Source organism: Artibeus jamaicensis, unplaced genomic scaffold (assembly GCF_021234435.1).
Source record: "Artibeus jamaicensis isolate MK-2021 breed Jamaican fruit bat unplaced genomic scaffold, CSHL_Jam_final contig_519, whole genome shotgun sequence".
Lineage (NCBI taxonomy): Eukaryota > Metazoa > Chordata > Mammalia > Chiroptera > Phyllostomidae > Artibeus > Artibeus jamaicensis.
Window position 1 is genome coordinate 19,894,791 of NW_026521871.1, and position 24,361 is coordinate 19,919,151.

Sequence of the window (24,361 nt, forward strand, 5' to 3'; positions counted from 1 at the left end):
TTGTGACTAACCCTCATGTTTGTGCTGGGGGCCACAACCTGTGCTCCCTTCATGCTACTCTCTAAAGTATAGATGTACCCATAATCCATACCTTATTCCTCGATATTTGTGATGAGTAGTAGTTTCCCTTGCTGCCTGTATTCTCACTGACTGGATGGGTGGCGTCAAGAGTAATAAAACTGCCTCCAGCAAGGGCATGTTTGCAGCTGGCGCCACAGCATCATGCCAGCCACACATGTAAACTCCCAAAACCTACCCAGCAACCAGAGCCAAGTGGAAAGCTCAGTAAAGCTGACAAGCCCCAGGACACTCCATTGGACACTTTGCCCCTTTGAGCATTTGCTGTTTGGTGAAGAAAAAGCATAGGAGGGTTCCAGCTGGAACTCTACGACAGGAAAAAGCTCTTTTTGTTAATTCAAAACAGTTTGGAATTCATTACAGTTCTTCCCAAACTTCCAAGATATGGGGGAGGAAATTCACTGGATTTTACAATCTATTTTTCTAGGCAGATTGCCATCGCCATCCTAATGACAGAGAGGCTATAAATATTGATACAATGGCCATAGATGGCAAGTCATCCAGCCTCCTCCTTTACTCTCTTGAGTCTGGCTTGGCTATCCAAACCACCTATATAGCAGCTTCTTTTTCCAGCAATCCTAGCCATGTTCTTTCTCTGTGAAGCAATTTTGGACAGCTGTTCTTGGAGTGATCATGTGTGTTTCTGCTGTCGAGTGGGCAGGGAGAAGAGGGTACAAGAAAGGGGAATTGTTCTCATAGTTACACATTTTCAGATCAAGGGAAAATTGATATCCTATGAAATTTTGGATAGCTGCTAATCCCGTATGTAATAACCTGGGTTCTGTTTCTCACCCTTGGTCACAAGTATACAGTATATGTAAGTATAGATACAGATTTAGACTTAGGTACAGACTTTTAAATTTGTCAGAATGCGGATAGAATCAAAGCACAGCCCCTGACCCAGAATAAGCACCTAATAAGTGCTTGTTGAACTAATAATAATCAAATTTAGTAATAACTACCACTTAGTGACTACTTCACTGTGTGCTAGAATTTATGCTAAGCACTTTACATACATCTGTAATCTTTATTTAATCTTTCCTGCAGCTCTACAAAGTCTGTTATCCCCCATTTAACAGATGGAGAAAGTAGAAGTTTAAAGGAATTAAGTAACTTACCCAAGGTCACAAGCTAATAAATGGTGAGACCAAGGTTCAAATCCAGGTCTCCCTGAACTTAAAACTGATGCCTTTGCCCTGGCTGGTGGCTCAGATGGTTGGTGTATCATCCCTACACCCAAAGGCTGCAGGTTCAGTTTCTGGCCAGGGCACGTGAATAGGTTGTGGTTTTGAGCCTCAGATGGGGCATGTGTGGGGGGCAGCTGATTGATGTTTTTCTCTCTCTTCCTTCTTCTCTCTCTAAAATCAATAAAAACATATCCTCGGTTGAGGATTTAAAAAGAAAAAAACTGATGCCTTTAACTACTACTGCCTTTTGTGTGGTTTGATGGGGGAGCATCCCAGTTAATTACCTTGGTCTTAGAATTCTTTGGTAGTTATCCAAAACTATCTATTTTCATATTGCCTCCAAATATTTTAATCAAGAATTTCCAGGTTATAGTCTAGATATTACTTACTAATATGCAAAGCCCGTCTTGAGACACCATTTTAGCCTATCTAACAAAATTACACCCTAGGCTCTGGGTAGGAATGCGGCCCAGTGATAACACTGAAGGCTGGTGTTGTATTCTTAAATTTGTTCAGGTTGCATGGCCCCTGGAAATAATATCACTGTTTGCAGAGCACCCCCACAAAAATTGACGATAAGCTTTAAATAACTGAGTAAATACAGCTTAATCAGGTACCATCTTACACCAGCTTCTAATAGTGATAAGTGGTTGCAGAAAAACTTCTGAGAGAAATTTAAAATTGTTAAAGTATCATCCAGTAACTTAATTTCTTCCTGCCTGTTAGAAACCATGACAATGACACTGGTTCAGTTGTAGCAGCAGAACACCGCACTCCAGCCCACAGAACACTAGTGTTCCACAGGCACCAAGTTCGAGGAACTCTGGGTTTGTGTGTGTTCCATCCCTCTGCCCCATTCCCAGCTGCCTTTCAAAATCTTCAGGATATTTTCAGCTCATGTGTAATCTTGAACTATTTTACTGCAGAACTGTTTCTACTAGTTAGAATGGACATACAGCACAGAGTATGCATGCTTGAGTGGGCCTACCTTTTCTTGAGGAAACCCCAGTTTAGGGGTCTCTGATTCTGCATGGTCCAGTGGCCCCCACATCTTCTCTCTGTGTTACGATCATCCTTATTAGTTAACTGGGAGGAGACAAAACCCAAAGTAGTCTAAGATTTAGGTATTAAAAATACTATGAATAATAGTGGGTCAACTTTCTTTTATTCTCCCGTTCCAGTTAAATATTCAGCTACCTTATCCATATAGCTTTTTTGGACAAGACTCGGGCTAGTATCTAATTGGTGAGAGTTATTTTTCTGAATGTTTTCATGATATCGAGAATACACAAGAACATCTGATTTCTTACATGACTAAGCCATAAGCAGGATAGTCAAAAGCATTATTACTAATCCCTCATCTAGGCCATGACTATGTCTCGGAGTAATAGCATTCATTTATTAATTTCAAAACAGTTAGTGGGCACCTACGTTGTGTCTGTAAATTTTATGCTGCTCTTCCCTTCTCCCCTTCTGCTCCTCCCACCACGCTGCCATGACCAGTGGGGAAACCCTGCCCAGTAGCCAGTGTGGCTTTGAATAGTGACCCAGTTTGAGTTATCTAGAAATGCCCCATTAGTTCACTCTTTTCATAACATCATGGACTTGGCTTAGACAGAAGTGAAATGTATTTATAAGTTCTCTGCTGGCACTCAAATTCTGAAAACCAGAGAGTGGGGGGTTGGGCTGGGGGATAGGGAGAAGATGGAATATACTAGAAACATCTGTGAAACTTAAAAATATACACACAGATACACTCAGTATCTTGCTGTTTGTAGAATATAGAGAAATCTTTATCTGTGATTGCTTCAGAAATAAAATTCCCTCCTCACCATGGGCCTGGTAAGCTGGGATCATTTTAGTGAGTGAGCAAAGGATTGTATTTGACCCCAGAGACAGACATGGGACTGAAAGCCAAACTGCTGAGTCATTCCTGTCACCACACCGGCAGTCTTGGAAAAGGTTCAGTCAGTCAGTCAGTGGACCGCTTTTTAGAGTACTTTATCATTTTGGGTTCTCACAATGTGTGTTTAAACTCTGGGTGACCCCAGGCAGCCTTCCAGACTGGCACAGTTCACCAAGACATTCAGACAGATCATCTGCAAGTGAGAAAGATTGAAACCAAGGACTGGTTCTAGCCACTCATAACAGAAAGGCCAATGCAGGTAGTGAAGGAGTCACGTACTCCTAGGGGAAGCACCTTTCAAGGGTCTTGCCAGCTCACAAATAATTACACCAGAAGGAAGGCAGAATGGTGCATTGGAATCACATGGACAGCCCTGAGTTCAAAAACTCCCCACTCCACTACTAACTGAATGTGTGATTTCAAACAACTATTTACCTCTCTGAGCCTTAATTTACTTATCAGTGTCCTAAGTAAATGAAATCACATTATGTAAAGTCTTTGGCACAGTGCCTGGGATGTGTTAAGCACACCGCAAATGCTAATTTTCCCTTCTATGATATAATTGAAAGTAGTATCTCCACTCAATTCTGCCAAATTGCTTATTTCCACCAATAGTCATTCTTAAAATTCTTATTACAATATAAATACCCCTAGAGAGATATCAACTAATCCTTTTATCAGCTATCACTTTAAGGAGATTAGTTGTGGATTGAGAACAAAACCCCAAGGGAAAGAGATCCGGAGAAAGGGAGAGGGGCCTGAAAAACCGAGGGAACACCGAACCCGGCCCTGAGCAGATAGGGAATGAGTGGGGCGTGTTTCCACACGCCTACAACTCTGATTAAGTTTGGGGGACATTGTGTTTGGAGAGGTTATATTCAGAGATTACAGACCAGGCCTGTTTTGAGGTTCTTCTCAAGGACATTGGAAAGAGGACATGGGGATGGTGCAGAGAACTAATACTGGGTTCCCTTTTTTATTTTCGGCTTGCTGTTGGCATTTGTAGAGGTTTCGGAAGCCAGGAGGAGTAATCGGCCTGGGAGCATGAGTGTGTCCGGTTCAGTGAGAAAGAAGGAATCATTCCCCTTTGTCTCTGCCCCGGCCTTTCCTCTGCCTCCTACCCGTCCAGTCCTTGTCAAACCCAGTGTTGGATATAGAAGGAGCAGAAATATATCTACATTCCTCGATTGACCTCCCATGATAGAACAAGGGAACCCTAATCCCAGGGTGAAAGGAGATAGAAAGGACAAGGAGGTCCCAAGGGCAGGGTTGAAATCTCAAGTCCCTTTTCCATTCTGAAAGACCTGGAAAGAAAGCAGAGCCCAAGCTTTCTTCACTATAGATACCATGAAGCAAAGAAACAAGCTTTGAACACAGGAAAATGCCACCCACCTGGTAATTAGATGTCTTTATGTTGTGTTGTAGCCTGGGAGGGGGTTTTTTTGGAGGTGGTAGTTGAGCGTTTAAGATGAGGGGACTTGGTGTGGAATTGGCATCTTAGTGCGCAGGTGAAAGAAAATATTGCCCAGGCTTGGTTTCATGGTGGTGGTTACCTCCCTCCACCATCCTAACCAAATCATATGTGGTATTGTTGTGAAGAGTGGTTCTCATCTGGACACAGAGAAAGCATTTGTTAAATTATTGTTTAAACAGAGAAATGTTGGAACATTAACCCACTTTAGAGTGAAGGACTCTGCCAGGACTTATGTGCATTGAAGGTAGAATATGCTCATTACAGATTATCTTTATTTGTTTGGTAAAGCATTTAAAGCATTTACAAGATCTCTAAGTTATGTTGTTCCCTCTCCCTGACAGCAGCAGTCAACTACATTTCTCCTAAAACCATCCATCCATTGCTCGGGCTTTCTGATTTAGTCTGGTCCTGCTAGGATTTCTAATACCAGGTCCCCAGCAAGCCTCAGTCCATGGAATGGAAAGGGGAAAACATGTGAGGGGTTGGAGGGAGTGGCTAAGGAGAAGGGAGCAATTAATAGACAAAAAAATAGGAGAGATAATAAGAGGACCCAGGAAAATTCAGAGAAATGAGAGAAAAAAAGTAAGAAAGGAAAAGAGGTGAGTTATACTATTATAAGTAGATAGAGCTAACTTACTCTGTGTCCGACACTGAGAGCACTTTTATTCTATTAACTCATTTAGTCATCCCAACAACACTATGAGTTTGATTACTGTTATGTCCCCATTTTTTAAATGAGGAAACTGAGGTACAGAGAGATTAAGGAACTTGGCCAGGATTACCTAGCAAGTAAGTTTTAAGGTTGGAATTCCAACTGCTTTTCATTAAAGCAGGAGTGCTTGCTCTTGACTGCACATCAGAGTCACCTGGGAGCTTTTAGAAATATTGAGGGTCATACCAGAGGCCAAGTCAGAATCACTAAAGACGGGACCCAGGTATTAATTAGTTGGTGTGTTTTTAATCTCCCCAGATGATTTCAGTGGGTGGCCAAAGTTGAAAATCACTGTACCTCCGTCAAGCTCCAATTCAAATTTAAATATGAAAAGAACATATGTGAAACTTTCTTACGTTATTTTTTCCGAAAGGTGGGATGGTGGGAGGTAATTGCCATAGGCTATACCATAGTTTCCCAAAGATAAACTTGACTGAATTCACAGTTTTGCCTAATGCTCACCATGATTCTGATTGTTAGATCAGAAAAGTACTAAAGAATTCCTAACACCATCTTTCTACGGAGGAAGTAAGTTTGGGCACCAGGACTTCTTTGTTTTGTTGTCATGCTTAAACTATCTTTCTTACATGCATTAAGCTACAAGAATGGGAGCCCGCTCAAAGCCCCAAACCTATGTCGGCATCAGGGACTATTTTCTTGCTCTCCTGAATTTATGCTCTTACCCATGACAGCTCAAAAACCTTCCATGTCCCAAGGGTGTTGATGCCACACCACCCCTGCTTACACTCCTGACCCATGGAAATTGCCTTCATTTGAACAAACACAGAGAATAGTAATATCGTACAAAGTTCCTTTACCTAACACATTCTCACCGTGACCTCACTAAAAAAAAATACCATTGTTGTCTTAAAAAATTTAGCCAAAACCTGGGAAAATTAGACTCGTCCAAAATCACAAGGAAACTAAGTGGAAAGAGACAGGACTCAAATCAAGTCTTCAGTTTCCAAATCCACTGTTTTTTTTTTAACACATCTGTGAGTTTAGGAAGCAATGGGATAAAGGAAACTGAAGAAGAAGTACAAGGGTGAGATACCAAGTACAAAGTTTCCTAAGTAGCCTTCCCTCCCCTCAGTTTTCACCCACACCTGAACTCAGGTCTTTCACTGTCCCTGGATCAATTTACGGCTGCCCGGCTGTCAGAGTTTTTTTTTCTAAACGCTGTGGGCGAAGTCCTTTTCAGATTACTAATATCTATCAGAAAGCCAGTGGGGATAGATTGGGAATGCCAGGACAGCAGCTCCTAGAGCAGAGACAAAACCATTCAAATTGAATTTTCTGCCTCTCCTTCAGGAGACTGCACTGTGGTCATCTGGTTCCCCAACTAAGACACCTCTGAGTGTGGAGAGAATTTGAATCTGCTTCAGATAAGCGCTCCACTTAATGGAACCAGATCTAGATAAGATGCAAGCTTTGTAGATTTGCCCATAATCAACAGTGCTCTCTAATCAATTCCAGCACTGAGTGAATGGAGACCGGAAAGGTTTCTTTCCCAATTCTCTGCAGCCTGGGGAGTAAGGAACCAGTAATTGACTCCAGCTTCCTGGAGTGTTACGTCCTGGAGTAAATCAACACACACTTTCTCAAACAGTCCTTCTAGGCAACCTAGGCCAGTTAGAATTAATTCTATTCTAGAACGTAATTCTAAACCTCAGCAAGGTGAAGGGGGAGGATCTCAGACTGGCCTTCTAAGAAGAGTATCTTTTTGTTGTTGTTATTGTTGTTTTGTTTGTTTTTGGTAAGAGAAAGTTTATTTAGAAAGTCACAGAGGTAGAAGTGAGCTGTAGAGGAAGTGGGCTCAGAAACAAGTTACAGAGACAAAAGAAGGGGTCCTTGGAGCTTAGGAGAGAGAAGGGTAAAGATAATGTGCCTGGTGAGGAAAAGGAAAGGGGTGGGAAAGATGCCAGCATGTGTCTTAGCAAGCAATGGGCTGGTGGAAAGTAGAGAGGAAAGGGGAAGACCCAGGACTGCTCTGGGTGTTCAGACAGATTTTTATAGCACCTATGTGGTACCTTGGATAGTTCGGTACGGGTGTGGGTGTGAGTAGGAGGAGAGTGGAAAGGGAAAGATAGGAGAGGGGACCAGGGAACAAGGCCTGATAGCTGACTGGAGGGTGGAGGGTGGGGGAGCAGTCCTGGCAAATCCCTTTTGTCCTTTTTAAATAAGCTGAGTGTTCTAAGTTTAATGTGTAAGCTTTGTTAATACACTTTTCTAATTAGATTGAGTTTGTTTCCCCAGTTTAATTATGTAAACTTTGTAAAGGGTATTACAAGTAAGAGTTAAAGCTTAGAACTTTTGAATTGAGGGTCTTAGAGATCATTTATCTAGTCTAATTCTTTTCATTTACAGAAAAGAAAATTGAGGCACAGTGAACTTAGTCAGTTTGCCCAAAGTCACAGAGCTGATTAGTGAAAGACCCAGAAGTAGAATAGACTACTTTTCCCACTCTACCACACTCTAATCTTGCCTTGACTGAGGCTCTGTGAGGACAGTGGGATAGATCTGTAAATGATCTAACTTGTCACTGGAGAAAATATAAATCAGTGGCCACAAAATTTCAGCCAAATTTCATCCATCACGTCATAAAAAATAACTTGCCAAAGAGGTTATTGAAAATCCAAACCAGACCCTTCTCCTCCCCTAGAGGGGCCAGTTCCCTGTTATTTCAGAAAAGCCAAATGTCTCCAGCGCACCTGATCAGCTGCACTTTGGGGTTTCACCGTTTGAACTGTCATGATAAATGAAACATTCTAGGTTAATATAAGCTCTTCAGCAGAAGTTTTGACTCCATCAATGCTGCTCAGAAGGAAGGAGAAAAGGCTCTAAGAAGCCAGTACTCCCGTGCGCATCTACACAGGGCTGTGCAGTCCCAGCCCCTGGAGAGACACATTTAACACCTGTCTGGACACAAAGTGCTGCCACTTCCGATGCATATACGTTTGCACTGCCACAAGGCCTTTGAAATCTGGAACATTTGTTCAGGGGGAGGATCGGCAATCATCAAACCAAACGCACCGATCCAGGACCTGATTTCCCTTGAAGTGTCAGGGGTTTTCGTTATTGCATAGCAACTGTGAGAAAGGCACCCCTCTCCAGGGACATGATTCTCTAGGCCAGGACTAAATCATTTTGTTTGATTCTCTGAATTTGAGATTTTTGCTGATGGTTCCAAAATTAAATGCTGAAATTTAAAGAAAAAAGTATATATATTCCAGCCAATATGACATGTTAGAGAAGTTAGGGGGAAGAAAATCAAACCAACGGTAACTTTCTGTAATTCAAAAAAGAAACTTAATTTTAGAGAATGTGTGCAGTTCCAAAAATTCCACCCTGAGACCATTCTAATATTGCTCTCCTGTGCCTCACTTCAATGGATAAAGGTTGCTGTAGTTTATTAGGTACAGAAAAACACTGTTTAAAGGAAATTTCTTCATTGTGTAGTGATCCTGCCTTTAGACTTGTTCATCAACCACAAGAATTACACTTTTCAATCCAGGACTCTTAGCTAGAACAACTTTCTATAACTCATTAACCCAGCCAATGGAGTGCTTTCTCTGTTTCCACTTGATCAGAGAGGATCAGGACATAGTTTCTGCCCTCTGATACCACACAGCTTAGTAGAGGACATAAACAAGAAAATCAGTACTTTCGATACAAGGAAATAAGAGTTGAATACTGCAGAGCATTCGGAATCAGACAGACTTGGATTCAAATTTCAAATCTGCCATTTACTAACAAGTGGCAGGTCTTGAGCAAGATTTAACTCTTTTCTCTAAATCTTTGTTTTCCCCTCCATAAAGCACTGACCTCAAGATTAAATGATACATTGTGTATAAAGCGCTTAGTAAAATCTTTAGAAAGTAAATATAATCAATAACTGTAATCTACTAGCACAACAGTGATTGAAGTGTTCGTAGGGTGTTACAAGATCCACAGAAAGGGGACTGGAAGAATAAGGGCGAGAAAGGGATGTTGTCAAGGAAGGCTGCCAGGACATAATGACATGGGCTATATTTTGAAGAATAGGTTGAAATGGATAAGATGGATGAAGGGAAGGTAAGACTATTTTGGAAAAGAGGAACAGAATCTGCCTAAGCACAGTCGTGAGAGAACATAGGAATTTGAGGGACTTGGTATGCAAATGGCTTAATATGGTTGGAGCAAGTGGATAATTACAGAAACTGAGGCTAGAGGATGAAGAATATTAAAAGATAAATAAAAACTCTTACATAGTATTCTAATTTACAGTGAAGGGAAGAAGAGTTAAAATTAGAAAAAGAGGGTGAATAGCCTTCAAGAGCTAAAATTTGGAATCAGTACAAGATATCAAGTGAGTGTCCTGAACGTCAAACATAAACCCAGCACCCCTCTGGTGAACTTCATGGGAAAACTTTATATTCTAACTACAATGCAACAAACTTAGACATTAGAAAAGAAAACTTAGAAATTAGAAAACAAAAACAAACACCCAAACTTTCTACTTGGAAATTTAAAATAAAGATTCTATATAATGTTTATGTCAAAAATGAAATAAAAATTGTGAAACAGACAATTTGGAAAAGAACTATGAGAGTACTATTTAAGAAAGCCTGTGGAGTGAGACCAAAGTGACACTGAGAGGAAATTGTAGATCTTTAAATGCATTCGTCAAAACACAAGAAATACTAAAACTAAATGAATTAAGCATTTAATTTAAGAAACTAGACTTCTGTGTCCAGAAGTGATTGTGGGCTGCCTGTGCCCTAGTCATTAATAGCACAGGGAGAGAAAGCATTTTCCCCACATTTGAAGGGTCCAGCTGTCCTTTCCAAATCCTGGAGTCATCACACACTAGCAAAAAAAAAAAAAAAGAAGAAGAAGAAGAAGAAAGGAAAGAAAGAAACTAGAAAAAGAGAAACAGTATACCTAAATAAAATTAAAAGAATGAATTATTTGAAAATGAAATAAAAATACTATTTTAAAAAATAAAGTTCAACTGGTGTGGCTCAGTTGGTTAGAGTGTCATCCTGTAACCAAAGGTTCATCAGTTTGATTCCCAGTCAGGGCGCATACAATATCTGCTCTGGGTGCATATGAGAAGCAATCAATTGATACTTCTCCCTCACGTTGATGTTTCTCTCTTTCCCTTCCTGTATCTCTAAAAGCAATGAAAAAAAGATGTGTTCAGGTGAGGATTCTTTTTTTAATTTTTTAAAAAACAGTTGATTAATAAAACCAAAAGCTGTATTTTTTAAAAAGATAATAAGAAGATAAGCTTTTGGCAAATTGGATTTTTTAAACAAGAAAATACACAAATAAAAAGCATTTAATTAAATAAAAATAATAAGAGATTTCAGATTTCAAGAGAATATCGTATACAACTTTACTCCATTATAAATTACTAAAATTTCACTTATCAGTAGCACAAAGCCTGAAGAAACTAAAATATATATGAAGAAAAATTGAAGGTAGTCAAAAATTTACCGCCAGGCTTAGACAGCTCTGCCAACAAATTCCAAGAAACCTTCAAGGAACAGATCTCACTGCATAGAAACAGAGAAAAAAAGCTTATCAACTAAGTCTGTAAGACCAGTTAACATTTATTACCACAACAAGCAAAGAATGACACAAAAAAGAAGACTCTGGACCAATCTAAACTACAAATTTTAAATTCTAAATATATTATTAGTAAATGAGTACAATGATATAAGGAAATCTATTAATATAATTTACCATACTTGATTATTATGATCCTTTCTTTAGAATGAAAACATTAAAAAGCATCTAATGAAATCCAACAACATTCCTGACTAAAACAAATTTAAAACTCTTGGAAAGCCAGGGGTAAAACATAATCTATAGTAAATATCATACTTACTATATGGTGGTGAACCATTAGAAGCATTCTCTTCAAGGTCAGGAATAAAACAAGAATGCCTCCTACCACTACTGTTACTTAATAGCATATTCGAGGTATCAGCCAATGCACTATGGCAAGAAAAAGAAATGAGAATTGTAAACACTAGAAAAGAAGGAATACATAAAACTACCATTATTTACAGATATCATTTTTGTCTATCCAAAAGAGAAAAAAATACAGGATAAAAACTATTTGAATTGACAAGAGTTCAGGAAATTGAAGTAGATTTAATATACTAAAATTAGTAATTTTCAAAATAGCATGTATGTATTAGAGTATAAAACAAAAAGGATTATAGAATATTATAGAGAATAAAAGCAAAGATGTATTTAAGGATACATTTAACAAGATCTACATGAAGAAAAACATAACAAATGTAAAAGTAATTTAAGCTCACCTTTTAAAAATTCAAAGAAGGAAAGTATAAAGAAGAAAGTGAAAATTACCTCAGAAAAACTTTTGTTAAAATCTGGGGAGGTCTGTCCTTCCAAACTGCACCTGTATTTAAAAACTGTGTCTTGTCTCTTTGAAAAAATATATATGCTATATTAAGCAAAAGAGAAAACAAAGCTTGTTTTAGAAGCATATTTAAAGCTGTGGTGAAAAAAAATGTAGAAATTATAAAATATAGACCCATCAAGAAGGAGCAGAAGTTGCAAATGAAATTCCTGAGTGAATAGAAGCATACTGGCAAAAGAGTCCTCAGTCTGGAGAGGAGATATCCTTGCAACCATGTTATGTCTACTGATTACACAGATATTGGCCTGGCTAGGGAAAGAATGCCCCCGGAAAGGGCTCTGATAGTCTTGGTTTCATTCCATTTTTCTGTATGCAGTTCTTGCCCACTGTCTACTTAGCCTCTCTTCCCACTTTATTTTAGAACAAAAGCAAAACAAACCAATGAAAAGATGAGTGAATGATTTGGCTAAGTATGTCTCAGATGTGGGGCCAGAGAATTTTGTAACTGAACCTCCTGTTCTTCTGCTCCCCCAGATCGCCCAGGTTTGCTGAATGTGAAGCCCATTGAGGACATACAAGACAACTTGCTGCAAGCCTTGGAGCTCCAGCTGAAGCTGAACCACCCTGAGTCCTCTCAGCTCTTTGCCAAGCTGCTCCAGAAAATGACAGACCTCAGACAAATTGTAACAGAACATGTGCAGCTATTGCAAGTAATAAAGAAAACAGAGACAGACATGAGTCTTCACCCACTCCTACAGGAAATATACAAGGACTTGTATTAGCAGAGAAGTCCTAATTCACTGACAATGTTCCCCTTCTTCCAATTGCACTATTATTTTGAGGGAAGATCTGACATCTAAAAAATTTACTGTGAAAAAGCATTTTAAAAAGAAAAGTTTTAGAATAATAGATCTATTTTATGCATATTGTTTATAAAGATACATTTACAATTTACTTTTAATATTAAAAATTACCACATTAAGAAATTGGTGGATGTATTTGAAGACCGAGTCTGATGTGTTCCCCACCTCCCTACAGTGCTGGCTTTTTTCTTTCATTTTCTTCTCAATCTTATAACCTCTTTCTTCCTTCCCTCCCTCCCTCCCTCTTTGCCTTTCTTCTTTCCTTTATTTTTCTTTCTTATACATTTTTTAAAATGTGAATGGAATTTCCAATCAGCTTTCACTCTCAGTAAATTAATTTTTTACTCAATTTACAACTTTTTCAAACCCTCCATCTGTTTTAACAGTCATACCTAAGACAGGAAGGGGAACTTCAGGGCCCAAAAAACTGCCCAGAGCATGTGTTTCTTAACCCGGATGTGTTAATTTGGAGCATATCCTTAGGCCTATCAAGAATCCAGTCTTCTTCCACAATCCCAACCAAGATTTTCACTCACCAAGAGCAGCCTGCTAACAGGATACCAAGGCATACATAAATACCTATTGGCAAGTTATGAACTATTAGAAACTGTGAGTAACACAGAAGGGTTTAAAATTTGGCACCTACCAAAAAGAACTTACAATTGAGTTCGGGAGAAAGGATTAATCTTTCATAAAAACAGATTATAACGCACAGTCAACCATCTGCCAAATGAATGGTTCAGACTCTAAGAACTGTAAGAGTTCAAAGGAAGTGAAGATTAATCAAGATTGGAATAGTCAAGAGTGACTCTAAATTCATTGAAGTGGGCCTCAAAAGACATGTTGTATTTGGGATAGATAGAGATTGGGAGAGAAAGCATTCTAAGAAAAGCAAACCAGCCCTGGCTGGCATAGCTCAGTGGATTGAGCGCGGGCCTGCGAACCAGAGCATCGCGGTTCGATTCCCAGTCAGGGCACATGCCTGGGTTGCAGGCCAGTTCCCAGCAGGGGACTCATGAGAGGCAACCGTACATTGATATTTCTCTCCCACTCTTTCTCCTTCCCTTCCCCTCTCTCGAAAAATAAATAAATAAAATATTTTAAAAAGAAAAAGAAAAGCAAACCAGCAGGGACGAGATGAAGAAGAAACCAAACCAAAATAAAACATGAATGAGGGAGAAGAACCATGTTGTGGTTTTAATGAATGTAGAATTATTCCTATCCTCCTCCTTGGGACCGCCTTGCCTGGAGATCTCTTACTTTTCTAATCTCAAAGGTTAATTATCCATATTGTTTGTGTAATGCATGCCTCCCCAGCAAGTAGGTTATATGTTCCCTAAAAGCAGGGACCTTCTTGGCACAATTAATAAGATTCTTTGACGGAAGCCACCACGTTCACTAGCATTGCCTACCCGTGAACTCATACTGTCCTGAGGCTGCTGCCAGGATGATTACTCCACTGACCTAAATTATTCCCTGATGGTTCTTCCTTAGTTTATCTTTCCTTATGTATTAACTCAGGAGAATGTAACTTCATTTGAGGCTCTCAAGCAAAAATTCCATGAAATACCTTTTCATCTTTTACCCCAAAATAAATAGATTTCCAAAAAGTCGGGCTACAGAAGTGAGTCCTGACATCAGTCCTAGAAATGTGGGTTTCCTAACCCTTTAGGAGAGAAAACTTCTGAGCTCAAACCTTTAATAAAACAACAGATACAACCATATCATTTTGGGACCAGCAACTGCAGCCATTGTCTGAGTGACACAAAAACATTAGGAAGAAATGTGACAAATTCAGTTCATCACATGGCTATTTTTCCTTTCCTTCACTGATGCCAAGCATCGGGATATTTTGAAGCAGTCATATGACTGACTAGAGGCTTCACTACCGTTTTATGTGGACAGTTTATCATCCAAGAGATCTTGAAAAAGAAAGAACAGGCAGGCAGTAGACAAGGTGATCCCCTGTTTACAAGTTTTCCCAAACAAAAAGTCTTTCAGCACGCTGTCCATCCCTTCACAGTTCCCACCAGCGCTCCATGGCCCATCCAAACCCTTTTCACATTCTCGGAGCTGCGGCTGCCAGAAGGGGAACGTTCTCAGCACTTTGGCACTGACGATAAGCATTAAATAGCTTTTTAAATCTGGCAGCTTTTAAATTCCCATCTCTCCGACTTTTCCCTGTGGTTTGGACAATCATTTGCTAAATATTTTATGACAAATCATATACAGCCTCCAAAGCTCCTGCTCCTTCCTCTGTCTCCCCGAGGATGATTCACAAGTTAACCAGCAACTATATCATCAGTTATTCATAGTACTTTCTCTGCACACAAACACATTTTCACATTTGTGTCAACAAAATAGAAAGAAAAGTAACTGGTCAGGAGTCAAAAAAAAGGGGTTTCGAGGCTCCCACGGGAGCCCCACTCCCAGCACCACCCTTGCGTATGACTTGGCTCCTCTCCCATCTCCATCCTGTGCTCGGAGCACAGGGACCGTGGGGCACATATGAGAGAAACCCTCTCTGCACACCCGGTTTCTCTTGCCACAATCAAAAACTGGCCTGACCTGAGTTTCTGGGTTGTTTTTTTTTTTTTTAACTTTAGTTGAGGAGTAAGAACTCAAGAGTCAGGAAACACTAGCTGGTGTCAATCAGCAAATTCTCAATTATAAATTCTGGGGCAGAAACCAGAGGGACAGCTACAGCAATTCCACAGAGGAAAAAGGGCTGGGGAGAAAATGAGGCTTCTGTAGTAGGCTTACTTAGTTGCTACTGAATTTGAATGGCTTTTTCTCAGCTCCCTAGAGGCTACCAAAGGCAGATCCTCTTGGGGGCAGGCCTTGACGTGGTTGATAATCTACTACTGTTTGGTGCTGATCAAGTCAGGATTCGAGGAGTTGGAAGTTGGCTCCTGTGTACCTATTCCCTTGGAAATAACTATTGAGGATATGGGGAGGATGAGGGGACTCCTAAAAGAAAGCCAGTTCTGGTTCTAAATCCTGAGAAAAAGAACCAAGTTAATTTTCAGCAAGGTAGCCATTGCTTTGTTGTTCCCCCTCTTTTCCCACACACTCACTGGGAGAGTTCGGGGCTATGAGATAAAGGGACCACCTTCCTATTTTTCTCTTTCCTCACCTCACCCTGGTCCTTGGCCCTGGCTCCTGTTGTCTGTTCACATTATTATCACTATCATTATCCATGTATCCCAACCCTCACCATGTGATTGTCCACATTAGGCCTTCCAGTTAATGCTTATTGAAATAACATGAAATAGCAGGATCTGAAGAGTTTAAAAGACCATCAGATGTCATCTACTCCTACTTCATTGATCAAATGTATACTTAATTCGTACTCTAGTCAAGTCTGCCACCATATGAAGATGAGTGTGGCCAAGCCCTGCCCTCATCACAGTGTTGATGAAATCAGGCGCATGATTACAACTCAGCCCAAGTGCTGAACTGCCTGAAGATAGGAAAAAGGAATCACAGGGGATGTGGGTAGACACAGAAGTGTAACAATGCATACTGTGTTCAAAAAAACAGCAAGAAGTTAGGTATGGCTGCCGTAGCTAGGGAGTGAAAAGTAATGTAACCAAGCCAGCAGCAAATTATGACAAGCCTCATTCTCCATGGTAAGAAGCTACCTTGGACAGTATTCACAAGCAGTTGGGATCTAGTAGATGTTGTTAGCCAGAGTAGGAACAGGATCAAATTTGCATTTTGGAAAGTCAGCTCTCAAAAACAGTCAGATCCCCTCTACATGGCTTCCAGTGGCTGTTCAGCCCCTGAACAAGTACCCAAAGGGACAGGAAGCTCTCTCCTTTCTCAGCCCCCAGGTGATTTACATCTTGTCGGTCCAGCTCTGCCCCTGGGGTCACACATACCTCATGCTTTTTCCTGCACTCAGGTTGTGACTCACCTCATTCTCTGCAATCAGGTTACAATCTTTGGGCTGGCTGAAGAACCCTGGCTCCCCCTCCCCACATCCCCACTTGCCGTCCATTCCCAGCTGCTCCTAGGAGCCAGGGCCTCACATCCCCCTAATTTGCAAAGTTCTTTTGCCTTCATGGCAAGGTCATTTCTAACCCTATAAATGAAAACTTGCCCATCCTATACCCATTTCCAGACAGTCCCTGCAGTTACCATTAAATTCTAGAAAATTAGAGCTCATAGGAGTCAATCAACTCAAATGACAGATGAGAACCCTGAGGGTCAAAGAAGTTGAGTAACACACCCAAGGGCCTCAAAGTCTACTAGGATTAATGTATGCAGAGGTGCTGTATGACACACGCTCTTCCCATCACTGACACCACCACCAGGGGAACTGGTAGTCTAGCAAGAAAATCTCAAAGCGTACGACAGACTGGAAGCTAGTTTGAGTAATCTGCATTGGGGAGCAAAGGAAAGAATGGAACAAAATCCTGGAAAGGATTATTGTGACGATCAAGAGATTATTGTATGTTACTTAGGACTGTGCCTGGCACATAGTAGGTACAGCTGTTATGAGAGACAACATCCTAATGTGGGCTTGAGAGTTAGACTAATTTGGGTTAAAATTCTAACTCTACCACCTACTCCTTCTATAACCATATGGCTTTTGGTCAAGCTCTTAATCTCTTTAAGTCTTAATTATCTTTATATATGTAAAGGGGGATCATAATACCCAATCTATATGGTTATCATGAGGATTAAATGTAATAGTGGTTGTAAAACACTTCACAGAGTTTCTTGGCACATCCTAACCAGTCAATCTGTGCTGCCCACAGAGAACATTATTGCCGTTATTATTATCAAAGTGCCTTCATTTAAGAAGGCATCCTGGGCCCATCGACAGTCTCTTCCTGTTCAAGATTTCTGGATCTTCACCTGAAAATCCTGTAGGTTCAAATCAGGAAAAGGAGTTGGATTTCAGCATTTGTCAGTACAGTAAAAATATGTTCTCTCAAGAGTGTTTTTCCCCCAATCCATAAGTATTAGGAGAAAATAATTATTTGAAAGACAACTGCTGTGTTCTGATTTAGAACAAATGCAGGGATGAGGCTAAGAAAACATTTTCTTTTCTCTTGTGACTTAACGCTCCTAAATTTAGACTTATATTACATAGTTTACATTTCCAGAGGGGTTACGAAGAGTAAGAAAATTGCTAATTTGGGTCTGTAGGGAGTAGGTTAGGCTATTTCCATCCCCTGTGGAGTTTTGTAAATAAATATGTTCCAGGCCAAAAGTTCCCAGGAGAGTGTCATTCCTGGGATCTATTCAGTGCCATGGGTTGGGCTCAAAGAGGATCCAAGTGGCTTTCTGCAAGAGTTGGAAAACTGTGATTGTGTGGCCACTTCTCCATAATACCTGAGGCCATGAAGTATGTATGAGAGCATCTACTGTCAGTTTGAGGCTTACCTCTGCCACTCTATAGGTGTGTGGCCTTGGGCAAGTCACCTTTATCTCTGGGGAGATAGTACCTGGCATATAGAAGTCCCCCAGCAAATTACCTCTAATTCATTCATCATGAATAAAAGGATGAGTCTCAGTTTCCCTAACTGTAAACTGGGGATGAGACATACCCTGCATGTCTCAGAATATCACACGAAGGAAGCAGGCAGGCCTGATCACTATTATTCAGATAAGAAAGTGAGGGAAAGGAGCTACCCCAAGGTTGAACAAAAGAAAGGTAGATGCAGAGCTTAGGCTAGACCTGGGTCTTCCAGAGGCCCACTCCATCTAAGGCTCTTTTCTACTATGTGCCGCTGTGTCTGGAAGAACCTAACACTTGTTGCCTGGTAGTCAGAGCTCAGGTTTATGGCATGAGAGACTTCAGTTTAAATTTGGCTCTTGCCATGTGCTAGCCACATGCAACCTCAGGCAAGTTGCTTCCTATCTCTGGGCTTCAGCTGCTTCATCTAGTTTTCAAAAATACAAGTTCCCACCCTGTAGGGTCGTAAGGATGAGAGGTCATATATACAATAGGTGACATGCCTAGAGCCCCAAAACAATTAAAATCTTCTAAAGACAAGTACCTCCAACCTGACACAATTGGCTAGGTGCTCGTTCTGACCTGGAGACATTGCTGATCAGTATCTTCATCCAGAGAAGAAACCATGAGACTCCAGCATGGGTGGAATTGTCTAGTGTTGGCCTGGGTTCTGAGTGACTTGCTGTGGCCCTTGGGAAATCGCTTTCTCTGGGCCTCAGTTTCCCCATCTACACAGTCAGATGCTCTGTTTTGCTCTTCTAGCTCTGATACTGTGGGACCTTAGGAGCCTCAAGGGGAGGCTGGAAGAGAGACAGAGTTCTCTGGCTGACCATCAGAGGGCTGTGTTCTCTGTTGCCTGAGAGCTTTTTCCCCTCCATGGGCCTGGGCCTGGACAGGACAACAGCCAGCACTCATTAGGGCCTGGGCCTGCTCCAGCCAGAGGGGGCAACGCCTCCAAGGGGAGGGGAGGGGCCATCGGATGGCTGCTTGGTTCCCACCCAAGCCAGGCTGCTGAGAGAGGGGTGTTGTGCTGAGTCAGTGCTCTGGCGGCCAGGCACTGGGGCTCCCTGGCCTCCTGAGCCTGCCAGATGAGATGCAGCCAGGAGCGCCTCTGAGGAGTCCCGAATGTTATCAATGATGCTGCTGCTGCTGCCACAGCTGCGGGAACCGTGCCCTGAAAAAGTTTATCCCCAGCCAGGCCTCCCAGGGCTCTGGGGTGGGGAATGGCTGTGGGTGAAGGACAACGTGTTTTAGGAGCGGCCTCCTTCTGGGAAGATTCTAGCCAGGGTTGCCTGTGCCCTCCCTGTTTTCCCGACTCAGTCCCCAATGATAACCATTATTCTTTTCAAACACCAAGTACAAGCTTTACTTATAAACTGCTCTGCAGCCATTTAATCCTTCCAAAATCCCAGTGAGGTTGTTTATGGGGTCCCACAGGAAATAACTGGCTCACTCAAAAGGGAGCATTGGAAAGAGTTTAACGCAGAAACTATTTACAAAGTTGGGGCCGGGTGGCAGGGAGGAAACCAGTAAAGGATGGTGAGACACCCGAGGCTAAGCCTGGCAGAAAACCTTTCTCAGCCCTGCACAGTGAGGACAAAGGAATGAAAGGTTACAGAACCCCGAGAGCTGTAGCCACAGAAGAGGGCTATCCGGCAGGAGCTGTGGCCCAAGGAATTGAGGGATACCATCACTGCTATCCTCCAGACAGCAGAGAGCAACTGGGTGAGGAATATCCCATCTTCATTCTCCTCCCGTCTCCCCCTCTGATCTCTCATTGGCCAAATCCTATGAGAAACCAGAAAAATAGAGCCCATTGACACAATCATAGGATTCAGCCTATGGGGGCACCAAGCAGGATAGAGAAAGGTGGAGGGTAAACACAGGGGCAGGATGAGTAGGTGGTACCAGTAAGCCTATACACATGAGAGGAAACAGAGAATGTTTAGTCTCGGGTCACAGAACAGTAACTGTCCACTCTGGGATTCAAACTCAGGTCTGTCTAGCTCCAAAGCCATAGCCACTGTTTTGCACTAGCTATAGGAGCAGACCGAGAGGACCAGGCAAGAAGGAGGAAGGGTTTATGTATTCTACATCTCCTTAGGCCCCCTAGCCAGGGTGGCCGCGGTAGCTGGGAGCTGGTACAGTCATACTGCGCACTTCCCACACATTTCCATCATGTTCCCTGGAAACCTGAGCAGTGTAGCCCAAAGCAGCCTATGCACGTTTTATCCTCAAAGTTAATATAAGGTTTGTAGCTTACTCCCCAAAATACATATTTTTTAAAAATTTAAATTGTTCAAAATATCACTTAGAAATTACTTAATTTATTTCTATGTATCCCAAATCTTCAAGAAGAAAAAGACCCTCCAGTGAAGGGTGCTGCTATTTTTCTACGGCTTCAAGTACCCGCACCGTAGGGCCATGTACCCCACTCTGAGTAGCATGGAACCTAGTCTCCTACAGGAAAAGAATTATTTTCCCAACATCACAGAGCTAATAATCAAACATTGAGTGCGTGGCCCTGCTCCCTGCATGGTTGAGACAGTAAATCTGGCCAAAATGAAGCCCAGGAGAGAACCTCCACAGGGCCAAGGATCAGCCCAAGAGAGGAAGAGAGGAAGAGATTTGAGCTCAATGTCAGCAGATGTTCACTGACCTTCTCTGTCCCCAACTCTAGGGACATTCAGGTAAACCTGGCATGACCCGTGACCATCAGGGAACTCACACTCTCCTAGAGGAGAAAGGAGTATAAGCAGGCAATGCCAACATCACCTGACAAATGGAAGGAAGTGGAAGGGCTGGAGGCAGGCAGGTGGGTTCAAAGCACCAACGCTGCCATGTCTTGGCTGTATGACCTTGGGCAACGCCATTTAACCTTTCTGTTTCCTCTTTTATAATTGGAAAAGCTCATACCTACCTCATGGTGCAGAGAAATGAGATGAAGTATGAAAGCACACAGCCCTTTGACTCAGCAAATGTGAATTAATTATTGTCTTCTTACTATACTAAAGGTGAGTCCTTGCAGGATAGAGGACTGCACATGCCATGGCTAAATAAGACAGCATTGATTTTCCAGTCAAAATTTGCACATAAAATCCAACATCAAAATAGATGATCTCAAATGTCCCTGATAATCTGAGTGCTGTCGTTTTTGTTGCTGTGGGCTCACAGGAGACATTTAGCTCTGCCTGAGGTGAGGAGTAGAGGAAAGCTTCAGCGAGGAAATGACATTGAGATGGACAGAGAGGATTTACAAGGGTTGTCCAGGCAGATAGGGTTGTCCAGGCAAGGGGCTCATGCACAAAGGCACGTGGCATTTTGGGAAGGTTGAGGAGTTTGGTGTACTGGGAACAGGAGGGCTTGGGAGGACGGAGAAAGGTTGGAATCAAATTAGGGTGGGGGCTTATGCTAATTTGAAAAGAGGTTTGGACATTTTTCTGGGGGAGCAGAGAGCCACAGAAGATTACTCTAGTCATACCTTTGGCAGCCAGAGAGGAGATAGGACCTGACGGGAGGTAGGAAGACTGGGCGGCTGTAATAGTCTTGAGGAAAAGCAGTGATGGCCAGATGAGTGAGGGGAGAGCATTGGCAATGGGGCCAGAAGGAGCAAACAGATTTGGGAAACAGTCCAGGGTCTGCTTAATGTCGAGGCAAGAGAGGAGAGCACTCCTGGGTGATTCTTGAGGTTTGACCAGGGCAACAGAGCAGGACAGGGACATGCTCATTACTGAGATGGGGGCTGTTTGAGGGAAGGGTAACAAGTTCTGCTTAGAAAGAGCAAGGGTGGGAACCTGTGGGACATCCAGGCAGGGGATCTAGTTGGCTGTTAGACGGATGGTAGGAGTGATGGACAAAGGTCAGTCACAGGATGGCAAAGGAAAGGAAAGACCAGAAGATATTCCAACACGTGTCCCAGTTTTCCCACTAAGGTCAACAGGAGATTTGACTTCCTCCGTCCTATTTCTATCTGGTCTCCACTAGTTCCCTAAATATTTGGTGGTTTCCACATGCTAGACACTGCTGGAGAAATAGGATTCCATTCAACTACCAGCTCTGAAGAGCCTCCCAGGGGCAAGGACATATGTCAGCTCATTTCTCCTACACAGTGACCATCTGTGATGAATAGTTCTTTGTGTTTCATTATTGCCTCTAGGAATTGGGGGTGAGAGACCTGCCTAAATGGGCCCTTGTGGGTGTTTCGATCCAGTCTGTGCACACACAGGCACACACGCCCCATTTCAGAGGTGTGTCTCGCTCTGACTCCTTCGTAGGACTTTATTCTCTCCAGTAACTCAACAGAACGCTCTGCCAAGCTCCTATCTCTCCTTTTAGAACAAGAGTTTTATTACCAGGAAACAGTGGCCCAGACAGAAGGTGGGGCCCAGGGCCAGAGTCCTTTCTCTCGCAGATTCCTCTTCCTGTAGGCTCCTGCCTCCAGTTTCCAGCCCAGGAGACGTCTCCTCTCACCCCAGCCTGTGTCCCTGCGCCTCAGCCGGAGCCAGAAACAGCTGGCTGTGGTTGGAATTCATCCCCCCTGGTCTGGCCCCCTGGGTTTGCCTCCTTTCCGCCTCCATTTCCTTCAGGCCTGAAACCTTGGGGCAAGGTTTTCTCCTCAATAAAATGGAGGTGATAGCCATTTTAATTAAACTTTTATATTTTAGCAAGGCTGTTTGGAAGATCAAATGAGATAATGGGAGGAGAAAGTGCTTTGCAAACTCTATAAACTAGAAATCCCGGGGCCACCGAGTTACTGTTAGTATTATTATAGCTATTGTATCCACCTGGCTCCTGGAGTCAGGCCCCAGGGCAGGTACACCCAAGACTAAAGCCCACACTTTCGTCTGTGGCTAGGAAGATAAGCCCCGACTCTACAATTGCACCCCAGGGACTCAGCTTTTCTCCCTGAAGCTATGGGAGGCTCCTGAGCCAATTCTCTGCCTGAGTTTTATGAGCTCGGAGAGGGTTTACATTATGACTAATATCCCATCCTCTCAGTCCCCAAGTCGCCTCTACCTGCTGGGCAGGAAGTCTGAGGGACTCAACCCCCCTTAATCACCGCCACCTCCCCATGACCTGCCTCAACCATGTCTCCTTACAGTCAGGCAGAGCCGGTTGGGCCTCCTCAAACTTCCATATCTGCTCTGGGAGATCACCGATAGGGCTAATAGCGTTTGCTCACCTCCACACCCTAGGCCCAGCATTCCAGGAGTCACGCAACCCCACAGGCCTAGGGCAGAAACTGATTCCCACTGCACTGAGGCATGAGCAGGGGAGCCTCTCCACCCCATAAAACACATGAAATGAGCCTGTCTTCATGGCCACCTGGCCAGCCAGCCTCAAAGTCATAGGGCAATCCTCCCCCTTCCCAATTACTGCCCACCTGCATCCCTCCCACCCTGGCCCTATCACCTACCTGTGTTCTGTTGGCTTCCAGGGATCGAAAGACCCTAATTTCCCCTGCCAGGGAAGAAGAAAGTCACTAACCTCATAGCCACTCCATTTGATTCCTTATTTTTTCACTCACTCATTCATTCAATACTCACCAAGCCTCTTTTCTGAACCAGGCCCTGTTGCTGAATGCCAGGAACATAAAGATGAATAAGACAGTTGCTGCCCTCAAGAAGTGCCTAGTCAGGATTAAAAGGGGAAGAGTGGAGGTTGGGAGACCATTTGGGAGGCTATTGCAGTCCCACCCATACCCCTCACCTTTGCCACATGAGTGCACAAGGCCTGACTTTAGTTGGCAGCCCCTGCCTTGCTTTGCCTGATTGGGTTGCTAGCCTCTTAATGTTCCCCCAGGAACAGCCCTCAGTCAAGGATGGATGGGAATGGGGTAAACTCCACAGCTCCCTCAGTCCCCAGCTAGGGTACCATCTATCCTGATTCCCATAGTTTCTGGTGGGATTAAGGTCCAGTGTCCCACAGTGGTAACCAGTTTGAGAACATACTTTTGGGGGCTGAATTCTCTTCTACATCTCCATTTCTCACTCCCCTGCTGGCGTCCTCTTCACCTTCCTAATAAAATGCTTACACTCAGATCCTGGCTCAGGGTCTGCTTCGGGGAGCCCAAACTCAGACACCAGAGTAGCAATAACAGCAGCCAGAGTTAGGACAATGCCATTCACACATGCAGGGGGGTCCAACCTTTTGGCATCTCTGGGCCACACAGAAAGAAGAAAAGTTGTCTTGGGCCACACATTAATTACACTGCAACACATAATCACACAAAAAAGCTTATAGTGTTTTAAGTGAATTTGCGATTTTGTGTTAGGCTGCATCCATAGCCATCCTG

The 24,361-nt window shown here is 42.7% G+C and overlaps 1 protein-coding gene and 1 non-coding gene across 6 annotated transcripts in view; both read left to right on the plus strand.

Moving 5' to 3' along the window:
- PPARG (peroxisome proliferator activated receptor gamma) overlaps positions 1–13,348 on the plus strand; it is a 147,030-nt gene extending 133,682 nt beyond the window's left edge. For 3 of the 5 annotated variants that reach the window (XM_037139322.2, XM_037139323.2, XM_037139324.2), the window contains exon 8: positions 12,268–13,322. In XM_037139322.2, the coding sequence (XP_036995217.2) occupies positions 12,268–12,515 (248 nt within the window). In that variant the 3' untranslated portion in view covers positions 12,516–13,322. Of the gene's footprint in view, positions 1–12,267 lie in introns of all 5 variants that reach the window. The other 2 variants (XM_037139321.2, XM_037139325.2) reach the window with 2 other exon arrangements.
- On the plus strand, positions 10,082–10,205 carry LOC119044883 (small nucleolar RNA SNORA71). Its single transcript, XR_005081695.2, has one exon. It is a non-coding gene; the product is annotated as a small nucleolar RNA SNORA71 (small nucleolar RNA).
- Positions 13,349–24,361: the final 11,013 nt, after the last annotated feature.